The sequence below is a fragment of the Pseudorca crassidens genome, chromosome 2, assembly GCF_039906515.1.
Source record: "Pseudorca crassidens isolate mPseCra1 chromosome 2, mPseCra1.hap1, whole genome shotgun sequence".
In the NCBI taxonomy this organism is placed as follows: Eukaryota; Metazoa; Chordata; class Mammalia; order Artiodactyla; family Delphinidae; genus Pseudorca; species Pseudorca crassidens.
The window spans coordinates 73,882,070-73,909,720 of NC_090297.1; the positions used below are offsets into that span (position 1 = coordinate 73,882,070).

The window sequence follows — 27,651 nt, forward strand, 5'->3', positions numbered from 1 at the left end:
GTTTCTTCTTATTAGCTGATACTTTTTTTAAGCATTATTGAAACTTTTTATCTTACTGTTTTCTCAAGTTCAATATATGATAATTTTTTTTCACAAAAGCAGCTTAAATAATTTCTTTGTTGACTATTACAGCTCATAAACTTTTCAGAACAAAAGTAACCAAAAGGCTTCTAGAATAGGTTTTCTCACATTAAGGTAATCTAATAATAGGTAATCTCACATATAAGATTTTCTTATAAAATACAGTATTTCATTATTAAATATTTTTAAGTAATTCTAATATGATTCCACTGATAAACCATTATGCCAGTTTCTAAAGTCTTGCTAAGTATCTTAATCTAATGTATTCCTCTTATAGTAATAGTTGTTGGTTTTCATGGCGCTAATTTAATGGTAACTTTTACAAATACGTATTTATTTTTATAATACATGAAAATGGTAGTAAAACAGAAAGGAAAGTGGTCCCTAAAACATAAGAAATCAACAGTTCAATAGTAATTTACTCCAAAGCAAAAAGTTTATTTTATGGAATGGGTTATTTTCATGATTTCCTTTTTTGATATTTGATAACACTTTGTAGTTTGTATTGGCAGGCAATTAAAATTAAAAATGAATAGATGTTATACTAAACAAAGATGTCTTTATATATCTCATACAGAATTACCTTATTATTCAGATCACTGAAGTACAGCATGCTATTGACCAACTTAGAAAATTGGATACTGACAAAATGAAACGGATAACAGAAATTACGGTATTTTGCATTTCCCCTAATCAGATTATAACATTTATCTTGAAATAAAATATTTTGGTGTTTTAACTTTGGCTGTCAGTAGCATAAGGGTAGTAAGGACTGACTGTCTTAAAATTGTTACCTTAACAAAAACAAGAGCATGAATGGAAGATGGGTTCAAGATGGTGGAGTAGAAGGACGTACTCTCATTCCCCTTTGCAAGAGCATGAGAATCACAACTAACTGCTGAACAGTCATTGACAGGAAGACACTGTAACTCACCAAAAAAGATACCCCACATCCAGAGACAAAGGAGAAGCCACAATGAGAAGGTAGGAGGGGCGCAATCACAATAAAATCAAATCCCATAACTGCTGGGTGCATGACTCACAAACTGGAGAACACTTATACCACAGAAGTCCACCCACTGGAGTGAAGGTTCTGAGCCCCAGGTCAGGCTTCCCAACTTGGGGTTCCGGCAACAGGAGGAGGAATTCCTAGAGAAACAGACTTTGAAGGCTAGAGGGATTTCACTGCAGGATTTCAACAGGACTGGGGGAAACAGAAACTGCACTCTTGGAGGGCACACACAAAGAGGTGTGCGCATCAGGTCCCAGGGGAAGGAGCGGTGACCCCATAGGAGACTGAACCACACCTATCTGCTAGTGTCTGTGTCTCACCATGAGGACAAGGACACTGGAAGCAGAAGTTCTGGGAAGTACTCCTTGGCGTGAGCCCTTCCAGAGTCAGCCATTAACCCCGCCACAGAGCCTGGGTAAGCTCCAGTGTTGGGTCCCCTCAGGCCATACAACCAACAGGGAAGGAACCCAGCCCCACCCATCAGCAGACAAGTAGATTAAAGTTTTACTGAGCTCTGCCCACCACCAGTCCCTCCCAACAGGAAACTTGCACAAGCCTCTTAGATAACCTTATCCACCAGAGGGCAGACAGCAGAAGCAAGAAGAACTACAATCCTGCAGCCTGTGGAACAAAAACCACATCCGCAGAAAGATAGACAAGATGAAAAGGCAGAGAGCTATGTACCAGATGAAGGAACAAGATAAAATCCCAGAAAAACAACTAAATGAAGTGGAGATAGGCAACCTTCCAGAAAAAGAATTCAGAATAATGATAGTGAAGATGATCCAGGACCTCAGAAAAAGAATGGAGGCAAAGATCAAGAGGATGCAAGAAATGTTTAACAGAGACATAGAAGAATTAAAGAACAAACAAACAGAGATGAACAATATAATAACTGAAATGAAAAATACACTAGAAGGAATCAATAGCAGAATAACTGAGGCAGAAGAACAGATAAGTGACCTGGAAGATAGAATGGTGGAATTCACTGTCATAAAACAGAATAAAGAAAAAAGAATGAAAAGAAATGAAGACAGCCTAAGAGACCTCTGGGACAACATTAAACATATTAACATTTGCATTACAGGGGTCCTGGAAGGAGAAGAGAGACAGCAAGGACCCAAGAAAATATTTGAGGAGATTATAGTTGAAAACTTCCCTAGCATGGGAAAGGAAATAGCCACCCAAGTCCAGAAAGCACAGAGAGTCCTATACAGGATAAATCCAAGGAGAAACATGCCGAGACACCTAGTAATCGAATTGGCAAAAATTAAAGACAAAGAAAAAATATTGAAAGCAGCAAGGGAAAAACGACAAATAACATACAAGGGAATTCCCATAAGGTTAACAGCTGATTTCTCAGCAGAAACTCTACAAGCCAGAAGCGAGTGGCATGACATAGTTAAAGTGATGAAAGGGAAGAAACTACAACCAAGATTACTCTAGCCGGCAAGGATCTCATTCAGATTCGATGGAGAAATCAAAAGCTTTACAGACAAGCAAAAGCTAAAAGAATTCAGCACCACCGAACCAGCTCTACAACAAATGCTAAAGGAACTTCTCTGAGTGGGAAACACAAGAGAAGAAAAGGACCTACAAAAACAAACACAAAACAATTAAGAAAATGGTAATAGGAACATACATATCGATAATTACCTTAAAAGTAAATGGATTAAATGCTCCAACCAAAAGACACAGACTGGCTGAATGGATACAAAAACAAGACCCATATATATGCTGTCTACAAGAAACCCACTTCAGACCTAGGGACACATACAGACTGAAAGTGAGGGGATGGATAAAGATATTCCATGGAAAAGGAAATCAAAAGAAAGCTGGAGTAGCAATACTCATATCACACAAAATAGACTTCAAAATAAAGACTATTACAAGAGACAAAGGACACTATATAATGATCAAAGGATCAATCCAAGAAGAAGATATAACAATTATAAATATGTATGCACCCAACATAGAAGCACATCAACACATAAGGCAACTGCTTACACCTGTAAAAGAGGAAATCGACAGTAACACAATAATAGTGGGGAATTTTAACACCTAACTTACACCAACAGACAGATCATCCAAAAAGAAAATTAATAAGGAAACACAAGCTTTAAATGACACAATAGACCAGATAGATTTAATTGATATTTATAGGACATTCCAACCAAAAACAGCAGATTATACTTTCTTCTCAAGTGCACACGGAACATTCTCCAGGATAGATCATATCTTGAGTCACGAATCAAGCCTCAGTAAATTTGAGAAAATTGAAATGATATCAAGCATTTTTTCTGACCACAACACCATGAGATTAGAAATGAATTACAGGGAAAAAATTGTAAAAAACACAAACACATGGAGGCTAAACAATACATTATTAAATAACCAAGACATCACTGAAGAAAACAAAGAGGAAATCAAAAAATATCTAGAGACAAATGACGATGAAAACACGATGATCCAAAACCTATGGGATGAAGCAAAAGCAGTTCTAAGAGGGAAGTTTATAGCTATACAAGTCTACCTCAGGAAACAAGAAAAATCTCAAATAAACAATCTAACCTTACACCTAAGGGAACTTACAGAAAGAAGAACAAACAAAACCCAAAGTTAGTACAAGGAAAGAAATCATAAAGATCAGAGCAGAAATAAATGAAATAGAAACAAAGAAAACAATGGCAAAGACCAATAAAACTAAAAGCTGGCTGTTTGAGAGGACAAAGAAAATTGATAAACCATTAGCCAGACTCATCAAGGAAAAGAGGGAGAGGACTCAATTCAATAAAACTAGAAATGAAAAAGGAGAGGTTACAACAGACACCGCAGAAATACAAAGCATCCTAAGAGACTACTACAAGCAACTCTATGCCAACAAAATGGACAACCTGGAAGAAATGGACAAATTCCTAGAAAGGTATAACCTTCCAAGACTGAGCCAGGAAGAAATAGAAAATATGAACAGACCAATCACAAGTAATGAACTTGAAACTGTGATTAAAAATCTTCCAACAAACAAAAGTCCAGGACCAGATGGCTTCATAGGTGAATTCTATCAAACAGTTGGAGACAAGCCAACACCCATCCTTCTCAAACTCTTCCAAAAAGTTGCAGAGGAAAGAACACACCCGAACTCATTCTATGAGGCCACCATCACCCTGATACCAAAACCAGACAAAGGTACTACAAAAAAAGAAAATTAGAGACCAATATCACTGATGAATATAGATGCAAAAATCCTCAACAAATACTAGCAAACAGAATCCAACAGCACATTAAAAGGATCATACACCATGATCAAGTAGGATTTATACCAGGGACACAAGGATTCTTCAATATACGCAAATCAATCAATGTGATACACCATATTAACAAATTGAAGAAGAAAAAACATATGATCCTCTCAATAGATGCAGAAAAAGCTTTTGACAAAATTCAGCACCCATTTTTGATTAAGAAAACACTCCAGAAAGTGGGCACAGAGGGAACCTTCCTCAACATAATAAAGGCCATATATGACAAACACACAGCAAACATCATCCTCAATGATGAAAAACTGAGTGCATTCCCTCTAAGATCAGGAAGAAGACAAGGATGTCCAGTCTGGCCACTATTATTCAACATAGTTTTGGAAGTCCTACCATGGCAATCAGAGAAGAAAAAGAAATAAAAGGAATACAGACTGGAAGAGAAGAAGTAAAACTGTCACTGTTTGCAGATGACATGATACTATACATAGAGAATCCTAAAGATGCCACCAGAAAACTACTAGAGCTAGTCAATGAATTTGGTAAATCTGCAGCATACAAAATTAATGCACAGAAATTTCTTGCATTCCTCTACACTAATGATGAAAAATCTGAAAGAGAAATTAAGGAAACACTCCCATTTACTATTGCAACGAAAAGAATAAAATACCTAGGAATAAACCTACCCAGGGAGACAAAAGACCTTTATGCAGAAAACTATAAGACAGTAATGAAAGAAATTAAAAATGATACAAACAGATGGAGAGATATACCATGTTCTTGGATTGGAAGAATCAATATTGTAAAAATGACTATACTACCCAAAGCAATCTACAGATTCAGTGCAATCCCGATCAAGTCACCAATGGCATTTTTTACAGAACTAGAACAAAAAAATCTTAAAATTTGTATGGAGACACAAAAGACCCCAAATAGCCAAAGCATTTTTGAGGGATAAAAAACGGAGCTGGAGGAATCAGACTCCCTGACTTCAGACTATACTACGAAGCTACAGTAATCAAGTCAGTATGGTACTGGCACAAAAACAGAAATATAGATCAATGGAATAGGATAGAAAGCCCAGAGGGAAACCTACGCACCTGTGGTCACCTTATTTTTGACAAAGGAGGCAAGAATATACAATAGAGAAAAGACAGCCTCTTCAATAAGTAGTGCTGGGATAACTGGACAGCTACATGTAAAAGAATGAAATTAGAATACTCCCCAACAGTGTATACAAAAATAAACTCAAAATGGATTAAAGGCCTTGATGTAATGCCAGACACTATAAAACTCTTAGAGGAAAAGATAAGTAATACACTCTATGACATAAATCACAGCAAGATCCTGTTTGACCCACCTCCTAGGGAAATGGAAATAAAAATAAACAAATGGGACCTAATGAAACTTCAAAGTTTTGCTCAGCAAAGGAAACCATAAGCAAGACGAAAAGACAACCCTCAGAATGGGAGAAAATATTTGGAAATGAAGCAACTGACAAAGGATTAATCTCCAAAATTTACAAGCAGCTCAATATCGAAAAAACAAAGAACCCAATCCAGAAATGGGCAGAAGACCTAAATAGACATTTCTCCAAAGAAGACATACAGATGGCCAAGAAGCACATGAAAAGCAGCTCAACATCACTAATTATTAGAGAAATGCAAATCAAAACTACAATGAGGTATCACCTCACACCAGTTAGAATGGGCATCATCAGAAAATCTACAAACAACAAGTGCTGTAGAGGGTGTGGAGAAAAGGGAACCCTCTTGCACTGTTGGTGGGAATGTAAATTGATACAGCCACTATGGAGAACAGTATGGAGGTTCCTTAAAAAACTAAAAATAGAATTACCATATGACCCAGCAATCCCACTACTGGACAAATACCCAGAGAAAACCATAATTCAGAAAGACACATGCACCCCAATGTTCATTGCAGCCCTATTTACAATAGTCAGGACATGGAAGCAACCTAAATGCCATCGAGAGATGAATGGATAAAGAAGATGTGGTACATGTATACAATTGAATATTACTCAGCCATGAAAAGGAATAAAATTGGGTCATTTGTAGAGACATTGGTGGATCTAGAGACTGTCTTACAGAGTGAAGTAAGTCAGAAGGAGAAAAACAGATATCGTATATGAACGCATATATGTGCAACCTAGAAAAATGGTACAGATGAACTGGTTTGCAGCGCAGAAATTGAGACACAGACGTAGAGAACAAACGTATGGACATCAAGGGGGAAGTGGTGGTGGGGGTTGGTGGGATGAATTGGGAGATTGGGATTGTCATATATGCACTAATATGTATAAAATGGATAACTAATAAGAACCTGCTCTATAAAAAAAATTTTTAATAAAATTCAAAAAAAATTAAAAAATAGAAAGCATGAATGAAAAAAATACAATAATAAATTCTGTGAAAAGATTCCTAGCAAGGCCAAAGTAAAATTGAATAAAATTTCACTAAGAAATAAAGTAAAAGAACCTTGTGAATCAGTATAGAGTCTCCGTAAAATATTTTGAAAGAAGTAATATTCCTACATTAGAGTTGTTCATAAATAAGTCTGACAAACCACTGAGCTCTCTGAGCTCCCATTTAATTTTATTTTTTTGTCCTCTCTTGGGTAATTATCTCATTCTCTCTGGTTATTTTCATATATATATATATATATATATATATATATATATATATATATATATATATAAAATGTTATATGAATGCTCTTGATTCACCTCTTTATCAGAAGTAGCTTTATGACCCAGAATAATGACCCCTATGTAGAATTAGCACTGTCCAATACAACTCTCTGTGATGGTGGAAATGTTTCATACCTGCACTGTCTGATAAGGTAGCCACTAGCCACATAAGGATGTAGATTGTTGTGTGCCTGAGGAATTTAATTTTAGTTAATTTCAATTTAAATAGTTACATGTGGCAAGTTGATACTCTACTGGACAGCGCACTTCTAGATTATTTTCACTAGCCTCATACTCAAGGCTAAATCCTGGCTCAGCACTGAGAAGCTTAAAACTTAAACTACAGAAAAGGAAAAAGGCAAAGGACAATTTTAAACCAAAAAAAGGAGTTATTTAAAATTCTTATACAGTCTGAACTCAAAAAAATAGTTCGTTCAGTGAATTAAAACTCCTGTGCATTCAAAAAAAAGGAGAGAAATCAAATGTGGAAACTTGTCCCCTTAAGGATAGTTGGATGGGTAGAAGGGAGTAATAAAAATACCTCCAGTGCCTTCATTTATGACTCTCTCAATGCTCTTTTCTTCTGGAAAGCATACAAATTAGTTCTTACCATTTTTGTATATTTTAATTTTATAAATATTACATATAAATGTTTTGAACCCAAATTAGAATTATTAGTGAAAAAACAGGAAACACAAATGGAAAAAAAGAGATCCAAGTTTTCAGCTTATGCACTGGGGGAAAAAAATCCTACATTTAACCATAGTGCCTAATTGTCACATAGTAAACATTATAAGAATTTTTTATTGATTTCTGAATGATTTACCCCAAACTACCCATAAGATACAGAACTAAGGGGCAGAAAACCTAGCTTGACTGTTGCAACCATGTTCAAGATAATATAGCACTATCAGTACTTCTCAAAGTTCAATGTAATGTCACCTGGGGATCCTGTTAAAATTAGCAGGATCTGACTCAGTAGGTCTGAGGGGAGGCCTGAAAGTCTTCAGTACTAACAAACTCCCAGGTGATGCTTATGCTGCTGGTCCACAGACAATACTTGGAATAGCAAGAGCTCTGGTACCAGATGGTTTAAGTTTGAATCCTGGCTGTGCCACTTACTAGTTTTATGCCTTGAGCAAGTTACTTAACTTCTAGGCATCTCAGTTTCCTCAACTGTAAAATGGGGAGAAATAACAGTATCTGCTTCAATTAAAAATTTGAAAGTATCATAGTACACTTAGAAGAGCACTTGCCACACTTATATTTCTTAAGTACTTATTCAGTTTCTAAGGGCTGGGAATTAAGGTTTTTGGGAATTTTTTTTAGGAGGCAGAGGTTTTTTGTTTTTACTACTTTCTTTGCACAATGAGAACAGATTTTGAAATAAGCAAAAGATAAAATTCTTTCTCACTCTAGTTTTTTAGAACCGTTTAATTTTATCATGCCTATATACTAATACATGAAATTATTTGGTAGCATATCTAGCATGCGTATTCAAAGGGACTTATGAACTACACATTTACCATAGTAATCCAGTGCAAGTGAAGGCATTGAAGGCAAATGAGAGAAGACATGAAAGCTGTCATAAAAACCCTTATTTAGGGCTTCCCTGGTGGCGCAGTGGTTGAGAGTCCGCCTGCCGATGCAGGGGACACGGGTTTGTGCCCCGGTCCGGGAGGATCCCACATGCCGCGGAGCGGCTGGGCCCGTGAGCCATGGCCGCTGAGCCTGCGCGTCTGGAGCCTGTGCTCCGCAACGGGAGAGGCCGCAACAGTGAGAGGCCCGCGTACCAAAAAAAAAAAAAAAAAAAACCCTTATTTATATGACGATTATATAATTTTAGAAAGGTAAGATGAAAGTTCATTTTTGAAAGTCAATTGTTCTTTTATAGATGAGAAAACAAGCAGTTTCAGAATTACGCACATTGAAAGCTGAACTGGCACAGAAGAAATTTATTACATCTTTTCAATCTCAATAAGGTATGTTAACTTAAAATTTTTATTTGTTAAAAAACTTACTTGAACAGATTTTTTTAACCGTTGTTCTCCTTGTTTTCATATAAATTATAAGTTTTACATCTTTTCCTTTTTCATGTGTTCATTATACAGTGTTTCAGGAAATATTAGATGTAAAAAAGCAAAATGGTGTCTGTTTGACTGTTTTTGAAGGTTTCAGATGTGTAACATATTATTTTACAGTACTATATTTCATTATTTTCATTTTTTAATAGTCTTAAAATGTAATACCTAGAATGACTGTAATATGAAAAATCATATATTTTAATAAATATGAATCTAACTTGCATCTACAGCTATGTAGAGATTAGTACTAAGAATTTAAATTTTTAAAATTTATTTTAAAAATACAGAGACAGCAGTAATTCAGCAAGTACTATGGAAAATGGTTGGTTTTACTTTGCTGTAAATAATTGTGCAAGTAGGAAATGAAATATTCTCATAACAGATGACTGAATTGTCATTTATTCAAATTTGGAGAGGGAAAAATGTACAGGGAAGGCAGGATTTATGTAAATCCAGAGTTTAAGGATGCAGATTTCTAATCTAAGTATTTATAGGAACTAATATAAGTTCTACACAATATTCTTCTTAATTGCCTTGAGAAAGGAAACTGAGACCTCTGTACATTTCTTTGCACAAAATGTCTCTTTTAGAAAGAAAAAAACAGTTGAGAAACCAATGTCTTTAGATAATTAAAAGTAAAATGCAGATATAGAAAATGAAAAAAATTTAACCATGGAAACAAAACTAACCAAGAAATATATTATAGATGTCCATAAATGAAGGAATATTAATAATTGGAAGGGTAAATGCCAATGAATAGAATCGGGTTCAACACCAGGTTTTTCATAAACATTTCAGATATAACCTCAAAAAAATAATTTAGTTGGAAAATATTAGGTGGCTCTAACCTACTAATTCAAAATATTAGTACTAAGTTATCTTCTTGTATTTTCTAAGTATTTTGATCCTTTATATTCATTATTCCCCCCCCTCTGGAGGCATAAGTGAGTTTAATTCAGGTGACTCAGAGAACATGAGTGCTGTATGGAATCAAGAAGGAGAAAAATGATTTGCATCAAATGAACCTAAAGACACAAAATTGCAGGTTTTAAATTTAGATTTATTGAATAAAAAATATAGAGCAAACTGATTCCTAAAGACTAAATTTTTAAAAATATATTTCTAAGCAAAAAATTTCTACTTCAAATTATACATATTTTAGAAATTAGCATTGATTGGTAAGCATATATTTTAATATGGAGAAAATTTTAGCATAATAAAATTGTGAAAGCAGTTGTTCCCAACTATAATATTAAACATCATACAGAGGAATACTTGATATGGTAGGTTGACTTGTTTCTTACCTTTATGTTGTTGTACACTGAAGATATAAATAGGTATGTATTTTTCAAATTCAAACAATCAAAGCATTTCTTTATTCTTTATCTGTTTTTGAGTACACTAATAACTAAAATATGTAGCAATCTGAAAAAAGGTATATATTTTTTAATCTCTTCAAGAAACTAGATCTGTTTAAACAGATCATTTTTCTAAACCTTAATAGTTTAACAAAAGATGTTCATCTCTGTCACAGCTTTGGTTTTAAAGCTTTCCACATTTCTTCAGTTTGCTGTTTGTCTATAGCATCTCCAGAGTAGTCAAGACAGTTTGCATGCCACATGCCAATGCCGAGTAAGCCACGGTTTTGTACATATGCTGCCTTTAGAGAAATGCTCTGAGGGTCATCATACCACACTTGATGAAAATGGCCAGCCTGATCCTATACAAATAAATTAAAATGTAACTTTAAAGTATTCAGTGCAATAAGAGGGAAAGGTGTTTCTTAAATCCAATGATTCAAGAAGGAGTCAATGAAATAATAAAAATTTTAGGGCATACATAATACTTTCCATGGTTCTATATGTAATACTTTCTAGATATCATTGCTTATGGCACTTTTACAACAATAGAGATTACACAAATGAGCCTCCCAGTATATCCTATTTAAAATCCTTCTCATGCCCTAAGATTCTTTCCTTGCTCTGATCTGATGATTATCAACCAAGATGTACTGTACACATTTGAATCACTTGTGAGGGCTTTTAAAAACAGATTCTTGGGACCCACACCACATGAAACCTATTGAATCAAAATCTTCCAGGGCTAGTGCTATAACATATATTTATTTGTTTCTTTATGTTGTGTTTTAATGTTCCATTAGGTGATTCTGATATGTAGCCAAGGTTAAGGAGAATCACTGCTTTTGTCCTCTAAAACCAGCTTATATACTTTTTGGGATTTCCTTACAGTTCCTGGAAATGTGCCTAGTTAGGAGCTCAACAGGTGATTTTGTTTATGATGAATGTCAGTGGACAAAGAAAACATCTCCTTTTCTAGGTCTTACAGAATTGAGTCTAAGAGCCTGTTGGGTCTGGACCCCATGGGTGACTTAGGTACCCACCTAAGAACCACAAACTAGAAACTAGTCTTATGCTCACCTTCCACCCTGTAAAGTCCTTCTCCCCAGCATCACTTGCCTCTATCTAGTGCTAAACACAGTCTCTTTTAGAAGGTATGTAAGCTATGGATAAAGGATAAAAGAAAGAGGAAAGGAGCAGAATTAGGCAAAAGCGTAAAGGAAGAGAAAAAGATATGAAGTAAAAATAGAATGATCTATGATTTAAAATAATTTACTGATTTTTATATACATCTGGGGAACTCTTTAAAGACAGTTCTCAATGAATACCAGTAATATTTCTATTTATGGTAGCACCACGAGAATTAGAATCATCTCCTAAGATGACTGATTTAAAGGACAATAGTCACTTGGTAAATGAATAAGCTATGGCATATTTAAGTATAGTAGATTCATTACATACAAGCATATCTCATACTATATCTTATATTCCGTTCTTTAAAATCTTTAGAACTAGAAAAAGCTATACATGCTCTAGTTCCAATTGTGATTCAATATTAAAAGGCAACTTGCAAAACCTGTACCTAAATATAGAAAGATTTATTTTTGTAGAGTCAGGGGCAAACCCAAAGACATGCACCTTTGAATTTTGCCATCATTCTAGCTAGTACTTTGAGCCTTTTTGATACGTTAAGAAATTTCAAATGCCTCAAATAGTGAAGGATCAAAGGATAAAAAACTGAGTATATGTAAGTTTGACAGATGTCTGGTTAGGGAATGTATGCCTCCAAGAATATTGAGTGCAAGATGAAGCTGCTATTGCTGAGACAGCATAAGAAAGCAGAATGATTCTCTTCAGTTAAAACAAAAACTTGATTTGGGTTGCTGTGGAATTTTACAATGAATGAAGAAGAACAAATTGGTTATAAATAGATGGTTGTCTGAAGTGCCATTAAATGAATGGTTTTCAAGGCTCATCAAAATGTTTTCTGAGTTCTAAAATCTTAAAGAATGTGTCTTCTTATGCATTAAGGAAAAAATAAGTCAGGAATTACAAAAAACAGTACATCATAGGGTAAAGTATTTATTCTAAATTACATATTTCCAAACTATGTATAATTGGTTAAACAAACCCTTTACCAAACTGATATCCATGAAACACTGTTCCCCTGCATGTTTCTAAGAGTGCTAGGAAACAGGGTTCTATGTTAAACAATTAAATGGCTTTATGTACTGTAGTACATCTTAAATCCTTGAATATAATGTTATATATTATAAATCTCCAAGAGAGACTTACAGTTTGTAGTGTTTTCCAAATATATTTGGCCATGGCACATGCATGTGTATTTGTGTGTGTTTGTGTTTTTTTAGTATATTCTTTTTATGTTTAATCTTTAAAATGAAAAAAAATATACAATTTTAAAGGTTACTTTCCATTTACAGTTATTACAAAATGCTGGCTATATTCCCTGTGTTGTACAATACATCCTTGAGCCTATCTTAAACCCAACAGTTTGTACCTCCCACTCCCCCACCCCTGTCTTGCCCATCGCCCCTACTCTTCCCACTGGTAACCACTAGTGTGTGTGTGTGTGTGTGTGTGTGTGTGTGTGTGTCTATGTGTTACTAACAGTTCCCAGAACAGAGTTCTATAAATACTTTCTGGTAAAGACAGGATCACAGTGTACCCTAGTTTAATGTTTATACTTAAGATTCTAAAGTTTAAAAAGCTCTACACTAAAGCCTTCTACATAATTGATATACAGGCATGTACATGTATATCAATTATAATTTATTAAATTTGTATATTTGCAGTCATCCTTTTGTAAATGGGTACCAGACCATTAGAAAGAAATATAAATTGTTGCTGGAATTAACGTTCATCATATCATTTTAGGGTTCCTTTTGTAGTAACATAATTCAAGGTAAATTAAAGATGGTTTGTACTTAGATTTTTGAGGTGTGAAAAAGTTTTTATTATGCTAAAGGTAAACTATGGAAAAGATAACTTTTCTTTGTCCCTTTGGTATGGCAATTCCTATTTATCAAACACTACCTGACAGAATTGCTAGTCATTTACTCTGTTTCTTCAAGTTTCTGTTTGTAATATTTTTCTGTCTCTAATTTTTAATTTTGTTGAATATCACATAGTTTGAATTGTGGAATAAATTTGAAATGATACCATTTTCCATTGTGAAGTCCCTGATGACACATCTCCTGTTCTCAGCCTCATTCCTCCCTATATAAGAGCCTCATCAGAATTTTGAGGCTACTTTGAAATAGAGGTTTTCAGAGCAAGTAACCCATTTTGGCCCAAAGCTCTTTCAAAAGCCACAGACATCATTTATAATTGACAACTCTTAAGGAAATCCTGTTTGTGACACACATGTTTTTATTATATCATCTAAAATGACAAGTGGCCCATGCAGAGCAGTTCCACTATTAGCATAACTTGAATTGCTCACAAGGGAAGTAAAGTTCCTGATTACACAGATTCAAAGACAAGTCTACTCATGTAAACAGCAGTCTGTATGTTGTACCCTATAAGAAAACTGATAGAAAATCTTACTTTCAAATATGTAATTATGAAAATACACAATTATGAAAACTAAAGATTGATAACTTGTAAAAAGTCTTACTTGATAGTGATAATAAGGAGACTGCTGAATTTTATCCCACAGTCTTCCAGAAGTAGAACTATTTACTTGCTTCATGATCATTTGATAGGCCACCTGACGGTATACAGCATCTTTACAAGGGTATTTTGCAGTGGTACAAACATGATTCTAGAAAGGCAAAAATGTTCATGTTATAGATTATCAATTAAGCAAATCTTAAGCAATTAAGCAAATCCAAAAATATAATAAAATTATTTATTAGACATAAAATACTATAGATAGATAACCTGACTATATGGAATAAAAGTTAAATTTCATTACTAAATAGAAATATAATATTCAGAAACTTGTATGGGATTTAATTATTTAAAATAAACTGTCTACATTTTAGTCTCAAACTATATTAAATAAATTCTCAAAGTGTAAATATTCTATATAGAGAGAAATTTCTAAATTATAAATAAAATGAAGTTTATATAGAGGAAACAAAACAGACTCTAAAAAATATAATAGAAAGAGAAAAAAATTACATAAGAAATGATCTGTTCTTACCACTGATAGATTTTGGCAGGTATAATCATAACCATACCAGGGAATACCCATTACAAGTTTCTTAGGGTTAATGCCTATCTTGATGTAGTCATCATATCCTAACCAAATAGGAACAGAAAAAGCATATTTTTTTCTCTTCATATGTCTACTAATGTGTTCATACAAGCTATGCAACCACTCAGAATCCAAGTTTGTAACAACCGGTACATTTATGTAAAATATTAATATGGTGTTTCTCGAATATATTATAAAAGTCATCTCTTAAGAACTATAAATTTGGTATCACTTTCTAAACAATTTCTTTTTGAATAATAGAAAATATTCAAAACAATTTAGATCAAATTGAAGCAAAAAATTCACAAATTTTAATTTTAGGAACAATGACACATTTTAGGAAAGCATGCTAATTGTGTCTATTAACTGCTAAGGCATGGATTTGATATTCTAGATTCTAAAGCTTTAAAAAAAGTTCTATAAGTCTTAAACTTTCTGGCAGGTGTGGTCTCACAATTACTTACAGAACACACAAGTGTTCCTCATTTTATCAATATCCTATAAGCATGGATTACAGCTTGGGATAAGGAATGACCCCATCTTACTCTGTAGCAGATAATCTGTAGTTATAGGAAACAGAGAAAAATGAACAAATTCCTGGTACTATCAATCCCTTTCTTGCCCATGCTGCAAATTATGTTTTCCCACCAAGATATGTTCCAAGATTAACTAGAATGTTGAGTAAATTTGCTGTTTTTCAGAGGCTTTAAAGTTATTGTGTACTGTTAAATATCCAAGAGAGGGGTGGAGTATGCATCATTTCCCAAACATATTTGACAATGAACCTTTTATTGATATACATAATTATCATCTCTTTCATAAACACAGTTGGCAAACATTGGGTTAAATAATTATTTTGTATTATAACACAAATTATTTTTCAAATTTTAAATAGTATATGCTTATGATCAGACTATTCTATCCAGACAATTAGGACGTGATAAAATGAGGCCAGGGTCTATGATTTACCTATATATGAAAAATAAAATAATTTTTATTTATTACTCAACACTTAAATCTATGCTAACTATCCCAGAAAATCTCACTTAAGTCCAAAAGATAGCAAGCAATCTTTAATTCAATTGGTTGATGGGATATAAACCAATCCAAACTTTGGAAAGGATAATGCAAAGGCCACATCATATGAATGACAGATCAGAAGTACTCTTTTTTTTTTTTCTTGCGGTACGCGGGCCTCTCACTGTTGTGGCCTCTCCCGTTGCGGAGCACAGGCTCCGGACGCGCAGGCTCAGCGGCCATGGCCCACGGGCCCAGCCGCTCCGCGGTATGTGGGATCTTCCCGGACCGGGGCACGAACCCGTGTGCCCTGCATCGGCAGGTGGGCTCTCAACCACTGCGCCACCAGGGAAGCCCCAGAAGTACTCTTAATTCTGGTAGGAATATAATTTTTAATGTAGCATGGGTACTAATAGTAAATGCCAAATAAGATAAAGCCAGTCCTATCAATCATGTATAATAGGTACTCACATTATAGGTACCTTTGCTATTAAATTATTTAACATTGGTTATTTCAACAAAAATATTCTATCAAATTCTAAGTAAGCAAATATCTTCTTCGTGTAACTTTCTGACAAGAGTGTTGACTTGAAGTTAGAACACCTGCTTGAGTTCCAACCATATAATACTTAATAGCTGTGCAATCATGAGAACTTAACACCCTTCATCTTATCTATAATAGAGGGTTAATATAATACACCTACCTCCCAAGACTTTTTAGAGGTAATTGAAAACTTCAGAACTTTAAAACTTTTTGTAAACTTTAAAGCTCTCAAATTAAGAGGTTTTTATATGTTTCAAGAAAGCGTTACAAATGGAAAAGGTATACAAATGACTTAGAAATACTAAAATATATCTTAATGTTTGAGGTTATAGAATTAATATCACTGATAAATGATTGTTTTGTGAATTCTTACCAGTTAATGTCTTAGTATAGGGAGAATTGGCTCCTGCAATACATTGTGACCAGACCAGACTTCATTCACCATAAGACATCACAAAGAGAAAGTCACAAGCATCTGCAATTCCAGTATAATTATAGCACCTCCTACCTAAGCAGTTTGGAGACCAAGATACATCAAATGTTACCTGTGGGAAAACCATTTTATGTAACATGATCAAATATGCATATCATGGCAGATGTTTTGTTGATTATATATTCTCTTGCCTCATATTACTCCCCCCCTCAAAAAGAACCACTTACGTGTCTGACTTAAGGTTTGACATGTATGGAACTAGAACAATTCTAAGAAATATATTTTTTGCCTACACGGACTGACCCAGACATATATTTTGGACAATGTTTTGGACATATATTTAGATAATGGACATATATTTGGACACAGGCATATTTGGACATATACAATGACCAGGAGCAGGCACTGTGTAGAAGAGGAGTTTAAAGTCACATGCCTCCAGAGGACAGACTAGCAACTCGACTGACTGAAGGAAACTGGTGCAATCACAGTAGGGTGTGGTAGGGCCCATAAGCAACTAGAGAGTAAAAGCACACTAAAAGAATTCAAATACGAAAGTTCTTAAAAATATCATGCAAGCTAAATAGGTCATCTCTTGGCACAAGCTTACTGGACTGTGTTGGCAGCTTGAGCCCTTGATTTACAATTACTTTACATGGTAAGTTTAGTCCAACATTATAGTTAAAGAGTAGTGGTGTTTTATGGCTACAAGTATAAATTAATCATCTCAAAATGTTAAACAAATCACTTAAATGATCTTATGGAAATATTCAAATAAAACTTGAGTGTTAAATTATCTTTCATTTTTGAATAGTGAGCCAGTCCTCAATAAGGATGAATCTCTTTCAAAGATTTATTGCCGGGATTCCCTGGTGGCGCAGTGGTTAAGAGTCCGCCTGCCGATGCAGGGGACATGGGTTCGTGCCGCGGTCCGCGAAGATCCCACGTGCCGCGGAGCGGCTGGGCCCGTGAGCCATGGCCGCTGGGCCTGCGCATCCGAAGCCTATGCTTCGCAACGGGAGAGGCCGCAACAGTGAGAGGCCTGCGTACCACACACACACACACAAAAAGATTTATTGCCTTAAGATGTTGGTCAAAGGGTCAAACTTTCAGTTATAAAATAAATAAGTTCTGAGACCTAATGTAAAAAAAAAAAGATTTATTGCCTTAACTGAATATTAGTTAGCTTTATTTTATTAATATAGGTCTGCAAACATTCTAAAGCTTCATTAAAAGTTTTCTTCTTAATTAGGCTCTCAATAAATGTATTGATTAATATTACAAAAAATTGAGGTATTTTAGTTAAATTTTTACACTTTGGCTAATTTATTCTACTATAACTCTTTTTAGGACTTTCTCAAAATTCTCTCTGTAATTCTTTCATTATTAACACTAAAGGAAGCTCTGCTTTGTAAGTCTAGGCTTTCCCCAAAGCTCTCCAGCAAAATAGGTTATAAAGTGAAATTTTTACATATTGGACTTCATTTTATCACTGTCCCCTCTTACAAAATGGAAGTATAATAAGGTAATAGAGAAAGTGATTACCTCTAAGCAAGTAAATTTCAAGTCCATTTTGTAAGTCCTTACCTCTCTCCTGAGGAGTGAGAATATTTTCACCTGGGTTTCCTCCTGAGCAGTGAGAATATTTTTACCTGGGTTTCCTGTCATGGATAATCTCATATTTTTGAGAAGGCAGCATTATTAGAAAAGAAAATAGAAAAGAAATCAAAAGACTTTGGTTCTTTTCTTGGCTCTCTTATAACTAGGTTATTTCATTTTAAATATCTGATCTGTTTTCCCACATGTAACAATGAAGGTGTAGAAAGAATTCTTCAAGAGCACTTCTAGCTCTTTAATTCTGTGATCACAAATTCTATAATCCTAAATTATCATCTTTTCCCAAAAACTCATTTCTCCTTGCTGGGGCTCTATATTAGTCATTTTTTTCTGGTCACCAGTTTAAGAACCTTTGGGCCATTTTGTGACTCTTCTTCCCTCACACCCCATAACTAATCTCACATTTTCCTTTGAGTGGCCTCTCACAGTTTTTCTGCCCATTCCTTTCCATTAATTAATTAATTCAATGAATATTGAACACTTGCTGAGTGTTAGGGTTATGCCATCATCCCAGTTCAAACCATAAATTCCAAGTTATTGGATTACTGGGTTAGTCCTTACAGGTCTCTCTTTCTCCTCTAGACTTTTTTACGTACTACCATAAATAATCTTCCCCACATACTTTCTATACACATTACCCATTACATACAGAATAAAATGCATACTCTTCAGTGTCACATCCTGGATCTTCCACAATCTGGTTCATCTTGGCAACTCTACTTCCCACTAACTTAACTAACATGAACTTGACATAGTAGCCCAAATTGCTCTACTTGCCCCTCAAACGTGGAAATAGACATTCCTACTGCAAAATCTTTGCTCAGTCTCTTCCCCCTTGCTCTTTCACTATAGCTTAATCAGGACTAGCAAATAAGTTCCCATATATTAATTCTACCCTATTAACAACAGCAATCTAGAGAATGAGGGAAAAGTTTCTGAGACCAAAATGTGTGAGGAGAGGAGTACAGTGGCTTGCATACCAGGTATTTGCTATTCTTGATCTAAATTGTACTCATCTGAAAAGCTGAATTCCACACTGACAAACCTTCCGTACTTGTATAAAGCCACAGAGTTGTTGATCGTTACATCATTTATTATTTTTCCAGTGACTCTCAAATTCATGTTGACCAACTACACCAGAATCACCTATCACACTTGGTAAAAATACAGTTCCTAGAATCTATGCCAGAATCAACTTCTGGGCATATTTTTAACAAGCACTCCCAGGTGATTCTGAGATAGATTTAGAGTTATTAGTTTATACTATATATATCCTACTTAACTAGACTTAAAATTTTGAAAGGCAGGTATCATTCATATATTCAATAAGTATTTTTTAAACATTGTGTTAGACATCAAGGAACTGGTCCCTGCCTTCAAAAAACTCACTGTCTAGCCTAGCAGTTTTTTCTCAGCTTTACTAAGGTATAATAGACAAGTAAAATTGTAATATATTTTAAGTGTACAATATGATGATATACATATATATGCAAAAGTATTCCCATCAAGTTAATTAACATAGCCATCGCCTTATTTATTTTGGTGATAACACTAAAATTCTACTCTCAGCAAATTTCAAATTATACAATACAGTACGATCAACTATAGTCATCATGTTATGCACTAAATCCTCAGACCTTATTCATCTTACAACAAAGTTTATACCTTTTACCAGCCTAACTGTATCTAACTACAGTTTCCTTATTGACGTTTCCCTATTGATTATCTGTCTGAATAAGCTGTCCATTGCTGAAAGTGGAGTACTAAAGTCCTCTACTATTATATTGCTGTCTGTTTCTCCCTTCAGATATCTTAGTGTTTATTTAATACATTTGGGTGCTCTGATGTGGAGCACCCACAATAAATATTTGAAATTGTTATATCTTCTTGATGAACTGACCCTTTTATAATTATATAATGAACTTTGTCTCTTGTTACCATTTTTGGCTTAAAGTCTATTTTGTCTGATATAAATATAGCTACCCCTGCTCACTTTTGGTTTCCATTTGCCTGGAACTAGTTTTTCAATCCTTTCATTTTTAGTCTATGTGTGTCCTTAAAGCTGAAGTGAGTCTCTTATAGGCGGCATATAGTTGGATCTTGTTTTTTTTAATCCATTCAGCCACTCTGTGTCTTTTGATTCAAGAATTTAGTCCATTTCCATTTAAAGTAATTACTGATAGGTTTCTACGTAATATTGCCATTTTGTTAATTGTTTTCTGGCTCTTTTCTAATTCCTTTTTTCCTTTCTTCTTTTCTTGCTCTCTTTCTTTGTGATTTGTGATTCCCTGTAGTGGCATGCTTGATTCCTTTCTGATTTTCTTTTGTATATCTAATGTAGGTTTTTGCTTTGTGGTTATCATGTGGCTTATATTAAAAAAAATTTTGTAACTATGTATGGTGATGGAAGTTAACTAGACTTATTGTGGTGATCATTTTGCAATATATACAAATATCAAATCATTATGTTGTACACCTGAAAAAATAATTTTTTAAAACATCTTATAGTTACAACAGTCTATTTTAAACTGTTAACAACTTAGAACACATACAAAAGCTCTACATTTTTAGGGCTTCCCTGGTGGCACGGTGGTTGAGAATCTGCCTGCTAATGCAGGGGACACGGGTTCGAGCCCTGGTCTGGGAGGATCCCATATGCTGCGGAGCAACTGGGCCCGTGAGCCACAACTGCTGAGGCTGCGTGTCTGGAGCCTGTGCTCCGCAACGGGAGAGGCCGCTGTAGTGAGAGGCCCGCGCACCGCGATGAAGAGTGGCCCCCGCCTGCCACAACTAGAGAAAGCCTTCGCACAGAAACGAAGACCCAACGCAGCAAAAATAAATAAATTAATTAATAAACTCCTACCCCCAACATCTAAAAAAAAAAAAAAAACTATATAAAAAAAAAAGCTCTACATTTTTATACTCCACCACCCGACATTTTATGTTTTGGATGTCAAAATTTACATCATTTTTTATGTGTCCACTAACAAATTATTGTATAGTTTTTTTTAAGAAGGAAACATCCTAATGTGTTCCTTTATAATTTCTGTAATATACTTTTTTATTGACGTATAGTTAATTTAAAGTGTTGTGTTAGTTTCAGGTGTATAGCGAAGTAATTCAATTGTACATATATATATACCTATTCTTTTTCAGATTCTTTTCCATTATAGGTTATTACAAGATATTGAATATAGTTCCCTGTGCTATACAGTAGGTCCTTTTTGTTTATCTGTTTTGTATATAGTAGTGTGTATATGTTAATCCCAAACTACTAATTTATCTCCCCCCTACCGCCCCCCCACCACTATCCCCTTTGGTAATCATAAGTTTGTTTTCTTTGTCTGTGAGTCTATTTCTGTTTTATAAATAAGTTTATTTGTATTACTTTTTAGATTCCACATATAAGTGATAACATACGATATTTGTCTCTGTCTGACTTCATTTAATATGATTATCTCTAGGTCCATCCATGTTGCTGCAAATGGCACTATTTCATTTTTTATGGCTGAGTAATATTCCATTGTGTATATATACCACATCTTCTTTATCCAGTCACCTACCAGCAGACATTTAGGTTGCTTCCATGTGTTGGCTATTGTAAATAGTGCTACTATGAACACTGAGGTGAATATATCTTTTCGAATTATAGTTTTGTCTGGGTATATGCCCAAGAGTGGGACTGCAGGATCATATGGCAACTCTATTTTTAGTTTTTTAAGGAATCTCCATACTGTTCTCCATAGTGACTGCACCAATTTACATTCCCATCAACAGTGTAGGAGGGTTCCTTTTTCTCCACTCCCTCTCCAGCATTTATTATTTGTAGACTTTTTTTTTTTTTTAAAGAAGATGTTGGGGGTAGGAGTTTATTAATTATTTATTTATTTTTGCTGTGTTGGGTCTTCGTTTCTGTGCGAGGGCTTTCTCTGGTTGTGGCAAGCGGGGGCCACTCTTCATCGCGGTGCTCAGGCCTCTCAATATCACGGCCTCTCTTGTTGCGGAGCACAGGCTCCAGACGCACAGGCTCAGTAGTTGTGGCTCACGGGCCTAGTTGCTCCGCGGCGTGTGGGATCCTCCCAGACCAGGGCTCGAACCTGTGTCCCCTGCGTTAGCAGGCAGATTCTCAACCACTGCGCCACCAGGGAAGCCCTGTAGAGTTTTTAATGATGGCCATTCTGACTGGTGTGAGGTGACACCTCATTGTAGTTTTGTTTTGCATTTCTCTGAATAAGAATCTCTGGGAGTTGGACCCAGTGTACGTGTGTGTGTTTAATTTTTTTAAGATTCCTGGTTATCTTGGTGTATGACCAGTTTTGAGAATCACTGATCTGGGGCCACACTGTCCTTCTGTTACTCACACATTTCCTGGCAAGATGCCTTATGTTGTGATCTTCTCTCTGATCATGCTCATTATGGTAGTAGGGAAATACTGCCTTTCGTCACAGCACTGACAAGCTCTATGGAATTAGGCTTTGAGCCTTACTGGGCCTTGGGTGCTTTGCAAAGTAATTCAGAGTCTATGGAGCAAGTGAGACACTTCCCCAGAACTACCTCTACTCTTAGGCAAGAGCTGTTTCTGTCCTGCACTGATGAAAGCAGAGCGTGGGCAGCTAAATCCTTCCTGATTCCCATTGCCTATCTAATATTTCTAACTCTGCTGCAAGGCAGGTAGGTGGGGCAATTCCAGTATTGTATCCTGATGTGAATAAAGAACAGATTTGGCACCTTAAAATTTTATAAAACTTATCTAGTTAAGAACTCAAAAGTTCCAGAAAATTTTTTAGGATGTACTGAAACTCTTCCTACTCAATAAAACTGAGATTCTATTTGCCATACCTTCATGAACACATTTTGATAGGAAAGATAAGGGGTTTCCAAAAAACACCAAATGAATTTTTACCTGTGATCCCTCAATTTCATGATGGAAAGAGTCTGCAGTTTCTTTGACTAAAGCAGTTAACACATAATATTCATGTGATGAACGAGCAACTTCTTGTCTAGATTAATTCCATCCATATATTGTGTTTTGGCCAGCTTAACTTGTTGAGCTAACCAGGATGCTCTTAAAGTAGCATTAATGATATCCCTTATGGATACATCTCCTATGGAAGAAATATACATCTTTTGTACATATACGCTTTTCACAGTTTAATAAAATTTACTTCACAAACTCATTCCAAAGAGATCCAAATGTCTTTAAAACACCTCATAATTTTGGAATACTAAGCCCCAAATTTAAGTTTTCCAAATGAAGAAATAATATATCAAGATCACAGAAAATCATTAGTCATTAATCTTCGAAATAACCATTATGAATAAATAGTAATATTATCAAATTAAAAGAAGAAATCATGGACTATGGCTAGCTAAGGGTCATCATGCACCCAAAGTAACAATTAAACATTGATCATATGCCAGGCACTGAGAGTACAACAGTGAATAAGACATAGGGGTCCCAATTAATTGGTGGCAGAGGAAATTAGTGGGGCCTGGAAAGTAGGAGACGGTAGGCTAGGAAGAAATAGGGGCAAGTGTCAAGGCCTGGAGGCAGAGTATGGAGGTTTGCTGATGCCTAAAATTTGGAGGGCGACAACAGTGAAGAACCTGAGGGTGGTAGGCAGGGTTAAATCATGAAAGACCTTGAAGCCCTCTTGAGAAATTATCCCAAGGGAAAGGGTTTTAAAAAGAGAATATACATATTTTAGGTATGCATTTTAGAAAAATCCCTTCAGCTGAAGTGGAAACTGGTTTAAAGAGGCAAAACTGGAGGCAGAATATCTAATAGGAAAGCTTTGGAAGAATGCAGGCCAGAGATGATGGTGACCTCAACTAAAGTTGTGGAGCAGTGGAGACTATGAGATAAATGAATAAATCTGGAAGATCCTAAGAAGGCAGAATTAACAGGACTCTGATCCACTGAATGAGTAAGGTAAGAGAAAGGGAGGAGGTTGAAAATACTCAAGTTTCTGGCCACTGCAGATGGACTCATAGATACTGCATTTACTATGAATGATTTCTGGTGAACCTTACTTCTTAGACTAGTACTCAAGTTAAATACTAAGATGGTTGATGTTATGTTTCTCCTGTATTTTTTTCTCCACAGATAATATTAGAAGCACTGATCATTTTTACTTTATCCCAAATAATGTGTTAATTCATTGATTTAGCAAATATTTATTGAATTCCCAGTAAGGTATAGGCAGGGTATATTGTTAGGCATTAGTGACACAGACCAGGTCCATTGGTTATTTAATGCAGTAGATTTAAGGGCTACATGGAAATGCAGGGTGCCATGACAGCATATAAAGGGGACCTGCAACCCTGGTAGGGCAGGAAAACTTCCCTGAGGACTACACTCTTTAGGGGAGGCCAGAAATCTGGGCAATGACCTAGACAGGGGACAGAGGAGGGGTACCAATGCACAAAAAAGAGCATTCTCAGAAGAGTGAACAAAAAAGGGCAAAGGTCTCAATACCTCAGGAGAATTCTGAATTTCTGGAGCCAAAAGAAGGTCAGTGAGGCTGGAGCACAGAACTCCTGAAAGTACATGGAAACAGATGAAACTGATGAAACTACTGAGGTAGGTAGTAGCAGGATCAAGTAGGGCTTTGTAGACCACTGAGGAGTTGCTATTTTCTCCTGAGATGAATGGGAAGCATTAAAGTATTTTAAGCAGAGGATCATAAGATTTGCATTAAAAAATGAGAGAGACAGACAGACACACAGGGAGAGGGGGAGAGAGAAAGGGAGAGCGATATCTATGATCACTGGGCCACTGTGAGGAGAATGGATGGGTGAGGGTGGGGAGAGCTAGCTATAAAAATTAAACCAGGCTTTTCCTAATTTTCTGTCTCCTTTTTGGTTTTTTGTTTATTTTTCAGAATTAACTGTGCATAACCCATTTTTCTACTAGGCAGTTACCCACTGAAATAATAAAAATTACAAAATGTGAAACTGAACAGCCCATTGTTTTTAGACTCTTAGAATCATATTTATGTCACAAACCTTACCCCTATTTCAATTCTGATAACTAAGATTGAATATGTTAAAAATATACAGAGAGCTTGTGATATAATAGAAATACTAAAAAATAGCTTGATGAACCAATTGAATATATAAGGGAAAAAGTAATGCAGTCTAGTCTTTGTCTTTGAAAAATATAGGTCAGTAGAGAGAAAAGACCATTAACCACCAGCATACAAATGAACAAAATTCGGCTTCTTTGCATAATTGGTTTTCTAAATGCCCACAGATGCCGCCTAACCGACTAAGAGGTATTGGGTGCTACAGAAAGTCTTTCAGATGTTAGGCTTACACACTAGGCAGGTTCTCCATAAACACTTCCACCGTTTTTACTTCTTCTAAGCAATTATATTACTTTTTTTAACTGACATTTAAATGTCCCTGCCTCAAATGTAATCTGCTAGATTAAGAACTGGCAATTGTCGCTATGTTTACACAAGAATTGCTCTTTTGGACTGAACTTTTCCACCTGCCTGATGTGTCCAGTTCCTGGTGCAGTCATCAAACTCTAGGCAGACAAGTGGTCTTCACATTACCTCCGAAAGGGTGTTTGCTTAAAGCTGCCCAAGGCCTTATAAATTCTTAGGTGGGTAGATGGAATTTTTACTTAAAGACCTATTTTTATCCCCCTTCTTGTGTGGCAGGTATAGAAAAGCAAAGTAAGCAGAACTTTCATTCTTCCACTGGACCGTGGGAGTGCTGAGATTCTTTCAAACTGATCCTCAATTCTCTTGGAAACCAATGGGTGTTGCTACTTAGGAAGTATCTCCTTACCATCTTGCTTATCTGGCCAGACTGCCTGGGGAGAGGCACAGCAGGGCAATGCAAGGAACTTGCACTTAGAGTCAGATCTGGGTTGGAATACTTACTGTGAGACCTGGGAGGAGTTACTCAACCTCTCTGAGCCAAAATTTCCTAATCTTTAAGGCTGAAGGAAATCTGTGGACAGAAAGGCCCCTCCGCGAGCGGTCAAAGCTGGTTTTGCGCCCCCAACACCTCTTTCTCGGGCTCGGTTATTCTACTGTAACTCCTCTTACGGCCTTGAGGACCAGATCTGGAGCGTCAGGGGAGAGAGGCCACTGACCTCGAAGTCGGGGCGATGAACGATGGGTGATGGGACGGCACAGCGCTGGGGCCTGGCACTGGCAGTCGGCCCCGAGCCCGACGCGCAGCGCCAGGAGCAGTGGCAGCAGCAGAGGAGCCAGCCCCAGGGTCCCGTGCAGCGAGGGAACGAGGCACCAGCACCGGAGCTGCGGCCAGGCCATGCCAACGGCTCACCAGTCAGCAGAGCTGTCCCGGATTCCCTGGCGGCGCCTGCTTTATGGATGGGAGGGGAGGGGCCGGGCCGAGCTCCCCGGCTGGGCAGGGGAGGAGCTGGGCGGTCGCCAAGTCCGGGGGATCTGGGGCTGCGGGAGAGAAGGACAGAGGCCGAGGCTGCGGTGCCCCTAGCACGTCGAGCCCAGGGAGCCGGGGCCTCGGTGCCCGGCAGACAGTTGACTCACGTGTTTATTGCCTACCATCTATGTGCCTCTCTTTGGCTCTGTGTCATAGTTGTTTGTGTCTTCCTTGTGGAGTCTGAAACTGGAGGGAGTCCTCAAAATGGAGAGAAGTAGGATGCCTTGGAAGGGATGACTGTGCTACATGGTTGGAATGGCCCAAAGATTTTGAAGTTACAGATATCTGTTGAATTAAGACAGCAGTTCGAATACGGCCTCTAATTTCGCCTCCTCCCATGCTTAAACTCCAGTGAAAACCTCAACCCACAAGGGAAGGGAGATGACAGCAACATTTTGGAAGCTTGAAAGCACAAGTATGAGGGGTAAGTGTCCCAGGCCCCAACAGTGCGGAAACTTGAGAAACAACGCAATTTAAACCAGAATCTTCAAAAGGTTCCAGAACTACAAGAGATGCCTCAGGAATTAGGGGTGAAGGGGAGATGGAGGTTAGAATGTCCGAAAATAAAGGGGAATAGGTGAAAGCTGCTTGAGGAGCAGTGAAATCTCTAGATCCTTTCTCCAACCTTATGTCTCTGGGCAGCTGCCCCTCTCCCACCCAGGTTGAAGTTTGGAGGTTTAATGCTCTGGGGAGGGTGAATTCTCTGGTACTTGCTCGGGTACCATACCTAAAATAGGATATAACTGACTTTGTGCCTGACCACAGATATTGACAACATGCCCGCAGATCATCCTGTAGCAAAATTTAAAGTCAGAAACACCAGGCACCCACTCAGAGCTCCCTCTTTACTTTTTATCTCTTACTTTTAATCATGGACAACAAACAAGGCAATTGAATA

General features: G+C 36.5%; 2 protein-coding genes and 1 pseudogene across 2 annotated transcripts in view; 2 read left to right on the forward strand and 1 right to left on the reverse strand.

Annotated features, from left to right (window-relative positions):
- Positions 1–27,651, forward strand: part of SPATA1 (spermatogenesis associated 1) — a gene marked incomplete at its 5' end in the record, with an annotated part of 69,781 nt that overhangs the window by 16,735 nt on the left and 25,395 nt on the right. The window contains 3 exon segments of the mRNA XM_067709876.1: positions 659–754; positions 8,952–9,010; positions 9,012–9,039. Coding sequence (XP_067565977.1) covers positions 659–754; positions 8,952–9,010; positions 9,012–9,039 — 183 coding nt within the window.
- Positions 8,952–27,651, forward strand: part of LOC137218914 (transmembrane protein 258 pseudogene) — a 44,591-nt pseudogene continuing 25,891 nt past the window's right edge.
- CTBS (chitobiase) lies at positions 10,670–26,682 on the reverse strand. Its single transcript, XM_067716042.1, is given in 7 exon segments — positions 10,670–10,861; positions 14,137–14,283; positions 14,668–14,765; positions 16,656–16,827; positions 23,236–23,330; positions 23,333–23,437; positions 26,443–26,682. Coding segments are annotated over 7 exon segments (990 nt in total). The 5' UTR covers positions 26,624–26,682.